The following is a 9,071-nucleotide window of genomic DNA, read 5'->3' as shown; positions in this document are numbered from 1 at the left end:
CCAAACCCCTGGTGCCCACCCTCCCCTTGACCACTGCCGGGGTTGGGCCAGCCACAGCTTCTCTGGGCACCCTGTGCCAGCGCCTCAGCACTCTCCCAGGGAAGAACTTCTGCCCAAGAGCTCATCTCGATCTCCCCTCTGGCAGGTTCAAGCCATTCCCCTTGGCCTGTCCCTCCATCCCTTGTCCAAAGCCCCTCTCCAGGTTTCCTGGAGCCCCTTTAGGCCCTGGAGCTGCTCTAAGGTGTCCCCTTCAGGAGCCTTCTCTTCTCCAGACTGACCCAGCTCAGCTCTCTCAGTGACCAAGTAAAACTATCCACAAAATGAAGAGAAAAAGCCCTCAGTGGAATCATCTCCACCAGAAATAAGTATTTCAAGGTCCTAAAATCTTCTCCGCCTCAAGATCAACATCCGAACTGGAAAGCAAACCAGTGGAGCAATGTGTCCTATGACAGATGAGCATGACAGTGGCTCTGGGTGGGCTGTACCTGACCAAGATCACATCTGGAGAGAGGGCTCTGTGGGAGTCCCTGAGCAGGCCCTGCTCATCCCAGCCCAGCAAAGGGAAACACCGCTCCTCAGCTGCTGCAAAGGCTGCTCCCTGCAGCCCATGCCGTGGTGTCCAGCCTGGTACTGAAGGACATCACTTGGGTGTGCTCCTGTGCAGCAGGGACCCATAGCTGCCCTTGAGGTCAAGAGTGAAGCCACCCACTGCCCCTGCAAAGACTCCTCTTCCTCAGGCTCCTCCTCATCCTGCAGAGGGCCAGTTAGAACAGACTGGATGGGCTGGACTCTCTCTGCCATCGCATTGTCTCTCCTCTTGGAAAAGGCCCAATTCCAATTGACAGCTCTGCTGAGAAACTCAAGTGTTTTTCTCCCAACTGAAAGAGGCTCTTGCCAGGACATTCCGTGTTCTCAGATAAGCCCACGCTCTCTGCCCTGAGCAGCAGTCCTAGAGCTCTTCCATACTAGGCCTGTATGAATCCCAAACCACCAAAATATCTCTCTTTAAAGGAGAAATTCCCTCGTTCTGTGACGCAGAAAAGGGATGGAATTTTATCCTTCAGCTAATTCCCAAAGGCACTCTAACATTGTGTTTTCCATGACAACCTTCTGTTCTTCTGACAGGCCGTGTTTGCTTATGTTGGTCACAGACAAAACCATGTTTTGTGTGTGCAGTCACCTTCAAACCCAGACAATTGAGCCACAGTGGTTCCATGTGCACTGAGCTCCATAAGACAACAAAGTGCCTTCAGAGCTGCAGTTGTAAGCACAGAATCATCATGGAATGGTTTGGGTTTAAGGAACCTTAAAGCTCCTCCAGCTCCACCCCCTGCCCCGGGCAGGGACACCTTCCACTAGAGCAGGTTGCTCCAAGCCCCTGTGTCCAACCTGGCCTTGAACACTGCCAGGGATGGGGCAGCCACAGCTTCTCTGGGCACCCTGTGCCAGCGCCTCAGCACCCTCACAGGGAAGAGCTTCCGCCTCAGAGCTCATCTCAGTCTCCCCTCTGGCAGGTTCAAGCCATTCCCCTTGTCTTGTCCCTCCACCCCTTGCCCCTCCACCCCTTGTCCAAAGCCCCTCCCCAGGTTTCCTGGAGCCCCTTTAGGCACTGGAGCTGCTCTAACGGCTCCTCTTCAGGAGTCTTCTCTTCTCCAGGCTGACCCAGCCCAGCTCTCTCAGCCTGGCTCCAGGGCAAGAAATCAAAAGGCAATGAGGGCAAGAACTCAAGGTCCATCAATACAGATCTTCATATGCTTTTCCATCCTCAGTAAGATGTGCTAAGACATGAGCTTTTTGAACTCGATGGGCCATTTAACTGACTGGGAAGCATTACTATTGAAGGATGTTCTCAAAAGATCTTTTGAAGAGGAACAAAATACGACTTTTTACATCAATCCTCCCTTCCCAGCTCTTCCGGAGCCACTGGAGTTGTTCATCAGCACCAGCACTAGCAGCCAGCAGGTAACTGAAAGGTATCACACACCTTCTGGAGGTCTGTTCAGCACCAAGTTCCAATGAGGCTGGACAGGAGGTCACGTTGAGCTCTAGGAAAGGAGTGTCTGAGCAGAACTTCAGAAAAACTGATGCTGTTTGGAGGTTCTGCTGCTCCTACAGTGGCTCAGGACCGCAGCTGAACCTTGCTGGGGCTCCAGGATGAAGAAATGAAGGTGCTTTCCCCCTCTTTAAAGGAGGATTAGCTCAATCCTGCACCAAGATGCCCCACAATGCCCAGGGATGCAGCTCCCACCTCCTGAACTCAGCTCAGTGCCCTCTGCAGAGGACAAGCCCTCCCTGCCACACACTGCAGAAACAACACAAGCTGCTCTGGCTTAAGAGCCCAGCTATGTCCAGTATAGGTGGTTTTGGGTTTCTTCCTCTCTGGCTTTAGAGCATTAGTTGATTCCCAGGAACATCCACTTGTTTACGTGGCTCTGCCCTCAGCAGCAGGGCCCAAGGTCGTTCCACACACGCTGCATTCACAGCAGAGGGTGTCTGGAGCTCTGCTGTGACCTGCTCCTCCGGGACACCAGAGACCTCCTGCCCTGGATGCAGCCCTGCGGCTCCAGATGGACAATAAGGAGGAATTCCCATCTCCTGCTGGCTGTGGAAATGTATCTCCTTCTCTCTGGGGTATTTCCAACCTGTGATGTAGAATTCCTCAGAGCTCTGTGGAACCAGCTGTAGGTTAGAGCTGGCTCCATGGCAGGTAGAGGGGAAACGCCCCTTATTCTATCCCTGTGCCAAAGGGAAAGCAGGTCACGTATCCACATTCCTGCCAGGGAACTTGCCCAGTTTGGCACCATCACCTTGGTGCTCTCTCAAGTGTCTGCTCCTCACAGACACCAACTGATGGGGTCACACTCGAAGGAAAAACCCTTCCAGCAAAACTCAGGAGCAGACAGATCCCTGAAGGCTGCTCATGGAATGCAGGCAAGAACAGGCTGTAGTCCTGGGGAAGCTGCTCTGAGGCCCCCCTGGAGCCTTCTCTTCCCCCCAGCTCTCTTAGCCTGTCTTCAGGGCAAGAAACCGAGGGGCAGTGAGGGCAAGAACCCACGGTCCAGCTGGGGCTTCATATTTAACACTCCAAAATGATGTATTTTGTCCATTCTTCCCAGGCAGCACTCCTGGATGCAGGTGTCACCCTGCAGACAGGGAAAGGATTCAAGAAGGGATGTGTAATTCCTCTGTTTCTTCCATGGATTCAACATGCTTTTTCCCCATCAAAAGCCAGCGCGAAACAACCTGACCAGCCTGGATGCCAGAGCCTATGTGAGCTGGATTCCTGTGCACGCCTTTAAGAGGCTCTTCTTCCCCTCCAGGTATGGATTTAAACTGTAATTTCAGGGAGTGGGGATCCCAATATACTGTCATAATGAGTCAGAAAGGGAATAGAAACCACACCACTTTCACTGTGAAATTCCACTGCTCCTACATACTTAAATGGGATAAATGAATAGGAAGTACCTCCTTGAAATAGAGGAGGCCCTCAAAGTGAAGAGTGACCACTGTCAAGAGCAGCTGGAGAGCTCCCATCCACTTTGCTCAGATGGATGATTTGCTCCATAAGCCCTTTGATTTCTTGCCCTTAAGAGAGGCTGAGAGAGCTGGGCTGGGCCAGCTGAAGAAGAGAAGGCTCCTGAAGGGGACACCTTAGAGCAGCTCCAGTGCCTAAAGGGGCTTCAGGAAATCTGGAGAGGGGCTTTGGACAAGGGATATAGGGACAGGCCAAGGGGGATGGCTTGAACCTGCCAGAGGGGAGATTGAGATGAGCTCTGAGGCAGAAGCTCTTCCCTGGGAGGGTGCTGAGGTGCTGGCACAAGGTGCCCAGAGAAGCTGTGGCTGCCCCATCCCTGGCAGTGTTCAAGGCCAGGTTGGACACAGGGGCTTGGAGCAACCTGCTCTAGTGGAAGGTGTCCCTGCCCAGGGCAGGGGTTGGAACGGGAGCAGCTTTAAGGTCCCTTCATCCCAAACCATTGTATGATTCTATAAAATCTAAACAAACACGAACCTTGCAGGTAGGACTGACAGCCTGATGAATGCTCCAGCTGGGCGGACACACAAAACGTACCTTTCCTGAAGGTCATGGAGAGACTGCTCAGCTCGGTGGAGCCCCTCCAGGTCCTTCATCATCTTCTTCATGTGCTCCTTCGAATAGCGATTCTGGATGTAGGCAAACCAGCAGCCACCCACTCCGATGACAATGGACACCACCAGCATGAAGTCCTTCAGGTGGTTGTGTCGAGTCACTGGAAGAGACCAGAGGCACCACTGAATTCAAGAGAACATGACCATTAATGCACCAGAGCTGGACAAGGGAACTTAAGACAGTGTTAGAAGGAATTGTGGGAAAGGTTTCATAAAGGGAAAAGATGATCTTGGCAACATCTATTCAATTTGAATGCGGAAGCAAAAAGAAGAAAACCAGTTCCAGATCTTGCAGACATAATTTGCCTGGCAACACGTGACACAGAAGGTTCCTCCACACAGGAACCCCCAGAACAACCGTGCTCCTCTGGCGCAGTGCAAACACCACCAAAGACAAGGATTTACGAGCTATGACCGTGATCGTGGAGATGGGGCAGAGCCAGTGTAAAACTGTCAAGTTGCCAAACTTCCCATCAGAGCTCCCACTCGATGTGAAACCCCATTTCCAACAGCCAGCAAACAGCCTGGACACATGTAAGAGAGAGGAAGGCACGAAGTGGGGGTTAAGCGCTAAACAGAAACCAAACCCAGGATTCAAGCAGGATTTCCCAGCTGAGGAAGAGCAGTATTTAGTGTGCACCCAAATCTCCTGATGCCCCAGCGAAGCCAAGTGCAGGGACATGGGTTTGCTTTAACTCATCCCCAAATCACAGTGAATCTCTGCTTCAGACAAGACATAAGATGCAGACGCTAAAGATTATTATTGCTGGTATGCAAAGTGTGGGGAAGCCAAGATGAAAAGGTGTTAAAGGAGGATGCAGAGGTGTTTGAATTCGGAGGAAAAGATGCTGGATTTGAATGAATTCAGTATTTGGGGGCAGGAGGCTGGAAATATGATTGACATTCTTGTGCATCTCCATTAAAGGATTTACTTGGGGTTTCCTTGCAAAGGCAGAACAACAGCGGGGACTGTGAGAACAGGGTGCCCAAGGAATTGTGGCTGCCCCATCCCTGGCAGTGTTCAAGGCCAGGTTGGACACCGGGGCTTGGAGCAATCTGCTCTAGTGGAAGGTGTCCCTGCCCGGGGCAGGGGTTGGGACTGGAGGAGGTTTAAGCTCCCTTCATCCCAAACCACTCTGTGAGTCTGTTATTCTGTGATCTCCACCAAGCACAGATGACAGGTTAGATCAACGTTTTCTGTTTCACATCCTGAAGCTGTCATGTCACTGATACAGGGATTCCACAACAGTCCAGTTGCAAGCCACAGACAATGGTCTGGTGCTATCAAGAATAATACAAACACATACACACAAAGCTTAAAGAATTGGCCAAAATGAGCCATTCCTACTCAAAGGCTTTAGACGAAGCATCACTTAAAGGTACGAAGAGCCTCAGATAACCTTGTGCCACAGGAACAAGGGAAGACACCAGCTTGCAAAAGGCAGTGGAGCAGAAGCTGGCACTAAGCTGGACTCACTCACAGCCAGAAGAGCAGACATGTCCCAGCACTAAGGGCATTAAACCCCTGACCAGGGAAAAGCCTCGTACTGGATCTCCAGTTCTGACTGAGTTATTTTTTGGTAAAGAACAGCTGAGATGTGCCATAAAACCCAAGGCTTTCGAGGTCATTTCTCCCCCAGCAGCAGATGATGGATGTGAATGCTCGGACGACTCTGACTGCATCCGAAGGGACACGTTACATGGGGCTCATTGCCAGTGACACCCATGGCCTGCAGTGATTTTATCGTGTCGAAGTGCTGGAGTCTGACCTGGTTACAGCACCAAAGTACACCTATAGACTCCTTTGGTCACAGCTCAGCTTTAGGTTTCTCTGTAGGTCACTCTCCACTGGAAGTGAGATCAGCCTGAAGGTGTTTTAGTCTAACAGGGCCACCCTCATGAGCAGAAACATCATTCCTGGAGTGACTCGAGTGAGCTGCTGCTCTCAGTGGCTGGTAGGAATTGCTCTGCTTGAGTGAGAGCCAGAAATGAGGAACAGACATGAGCCAGCACAAGGATAAAAGCAGCCAAGTATCCTGTCTGTACAGGAATGTAGTGATGCAGCGTGATGGACATTCTGCGTATAGAATGAAGATGCTCTAAGACCCCTTGGGACAAGGGCCTGTAGTGACAGGAGAAGGGGAATGGCCTGAACCTGCCAGAGGGGAGATTGAGATGAGCTCTGAGGCAGAAGCTCTTCCCTGGAAGGGTGCTGAGGCGCTGGCACAGGGTGCCCAGAGAAGCTGTGGCTGCCCCATCCCTGGCAGTGTTCAAGGCCAGGTTGGACACAGGGGCTTGGAGCAACCTGCTCTAGTGGAAGGTGTCCCTGCCCGGGGCAGGGGTTGGAGCTGGAGGAGCTTTAGGGACTGCTGGGGGTGCAGCCCAGCACACGGGAGGTTTCTGGCACGCTCTGCCAAGTCACAGTGACCAGAGTCCTCCCCAGGGCTGTTCTCCATCCAGCCTTCCCCCGGCTGTGTTTGTGCTGGGAGTTTCCCATTCCTCACCAAGCTTTTAAGCTGTGTTGAACTTCACAGCAGTGATGAGCAGCTCATCGTCACAAGGCTGGACCTGGTGCCCTGCTGCAAAGCAGATGGAAGTAACTGCTGGTGGGGATCCAGCCACAGTTGGGCACTGGAGCCGCTCCTATTCTCCAGGAGTGGGGCAGGAGCAGCCATACAGCTTCCAGGAAACCCCCCTCAGCTTAACGTGCAATTCCTGAAGATAAGGAATAATCCCCTCCCACCCATCAGGAGCATATGAATAGGCTTTCAGCAGAGATCAGCTCCATAAAGATCATGGCTCAGCAAAACTTCCATAGCTTATGAGGAGCTCTGTCTTTTTTTTACCTTTAGGACAATAAAGACATATTGTTCCTTAAATACCTCTGACATTCACCTCTGGAATTCTATGGAGTGATGAAAACTCTCAACGCATCATTCCCTCTCAATGCTGTCCCCAGCCCACCAGCCCTGGATCGATGCATTAACAGCATTAAACACAAGAGATGAAGCTGTGAGATCCCAGCTCCTGTGTTCCCAGCAGGTGAGATCCCAGCTCGGGAAGGAACCCCCCCATGGCACAGGGGGGTGAGGGCTGGGTGCGCTGCTCTGACACTGCAGCATCCCAGATACACACTAAGAAAGAGGAGGAAGCACCTCCTCATTCCAGTCAGCTCTCCTGCAAACACGGATCCCTTCCAGACACTGCTGAGCTGCTCCAGGAGCTGTGTTTTTCCCAGAAGCAGATGAAATACCCTGGCACCATCTCAAACCCACCCTGGGCTGTTCCTCACTGAGACAAGCTGCTCCAACACAACTCCAGCAGCACCTCTCCCCTCCACCAGTGACTGTTCCAGTCTCAACCCTCTCTGGGAACACTTGAGCTGTGACCTGGCAGTGTTTTCTCAATGGAGACAGGTCCTGTGGCCAGCCTGGATGTGCAGCAGCCCAGCCCAGGGGCTCTTCAGTGAGCAGGAGGAACACTGGGCTGGAGAAGAGACCAGCAGCATCTTCCCTCCTGCAGCACCCTGAGCCCAGCAGCAGCAGGAAACCCTACCTGAAGCCACACTGGCAAAGCCAATACTGGGAGGCACGAGTGGACAGACACACGGTACCTGTGTGGCACAGGGAGCTGCCCTGGGTGAGGAATGGCCAGAACAGGGCTCACCAGGGGCACTGATAGTGACAGGCCAAGGGGAATGGCTTGAACCTGCCAGAGGGGAGACAGAGATGAGCTCTGAGGCAGAAGCTCTTCCCTGGGAGGGTGCTGAGGCGCTGGCACAGGGTGCCCAGAGAAGCTGTGGCTGCCCCATCCCTGGCAGTGTTCAAGGCCAGGTTGGACACAGGGGCTTGGAGCAACCTGCTCTAGTGGAAGGGGTCCCTGCCCGGGGCAGGGGTTGGAGTTGGAGGAGCTTTAGGGTCCCTTCCTTGAGGGATTCTATGATCACAGCTAAAACACACGTGCCCCTGATTGCAGTGAAGGGTCTCTCCCTGCACGGGGAGGGACAAGACCCTCCTCCAAGCCCTCAGCCGACATCCAAGCGCTGCTCTCCTGATCTTCGCAGGCACAAGATCCATCACCCAACACACCACAGACAAGTTCCAGCATTTTTTGGAAAACATTCATTTGTAAATTCCACACTAAAGGAATAAACAAGATGAACTCTGGTCCTGTTTCCATCCCGGATGGAATATCACAACATCCTCTTCCTAAGGAGCAGCTCCTGGCAAGCTGCTGCAGACAGGGAGCTTTGAACCCCTCTCACTTCACGCCCCGAGGCGGCTGCCAGGCTGACTTGCTGGGGTGCTTTGGTTTCCACCACTCACACCTACTCCAGCTTTTTTCTCCTTTATTGCTTCCTCTGCTGCAGCCATTCCCGGCCTGCCCAGCACGGTCCCACTCTGCCCAGCCCGTTCCCAGCGCGTTCCCAGCCTGCCCAGCCTGGTGCCAGCAGAGCTGCCCCCAGCCCCGCAAGGCCTCAGCTAAGGCAGGTTTAGGTTCGTGCAGGGCCATCCCTGCAGCCCCACCTCGAGCTGGCAGCTCCAGTGCTCAGGGCCAGCCGGGCCCAGCCCACAGCACTGGACTAACAGCAGCAGCTTCCACTCCAGGCAAGCGGAGAAGGAACTCGAAGGAGAACTCACTCGGGTGAAAATGCAGCCATTTGCTTCCTACACCTTTACACTGGAAGATACTGGATGACCAGAAGAATTCAAGTCTTCATGCCCGGGAAGGAACAAACAGGGAACAAAGGTGAACTTCAGCCAGGCTGGCTTTTCCCTGCAGGTCTTCTGAGGAAGGCACCTCCGAGCACAAGAGTAATTCAGCTCCACTGATGAAACTCATAGAATCAAACTTACAGAATCCCAGCCTGGTTTGGGCAGGGACCCCTTCCACTAGAGCAGGTTGCTCCAAGCCCCTGTGTCCAA

The 9,071-nt window shown here is 53.0% G+C and overlaps 1 protein-coding gene across 1 annotated transcript in view; it reads right to left on the bottom strand.

Moving 5' to 3' along the window:
• The window catches only part of STIM1 (stromal interaction molecule 1), a gene marked incomplete at its 3' end in the record, with an annotated part of 34,671 nt that overhangs the window by 10,945 nt on the left and 14,655 nt on the right, over window positions 1–9,071 (bottom strand). Inside the window, exon 5 of the mRNA XM_010021223.1 lies at window positions 4,070–4,247. Within this exon, the coding sequence (XP_010019525.1) occupies window positions 4,070–4,247 (178 nt within the window). The remainder of the gene's footprint in view (window positions 1–4,069; window positions 4,248–9,071) is intronic.

Source organism: Nestor notabilis, unplaced genomic scaffold (genome assembly GCF_000696875.1).
Source record: "Nestor notabilis isolate BGI_N333 unplaced genomic scaffold, ASM69687v1 scaffold12088, whole genome shotgun sequence".
Classification (NCBI taxonomy): domain Eukaryota; kingdom Metazoa; phylum Chordata; class Aves; order Psittaciformes; family Psittacidae; genus Nestor; species Nestor notabilis.
Note: the sequence above shows the minus strand (reverse complement) of the source record. Positions and strands in the feature narration are given on the sequence as shown.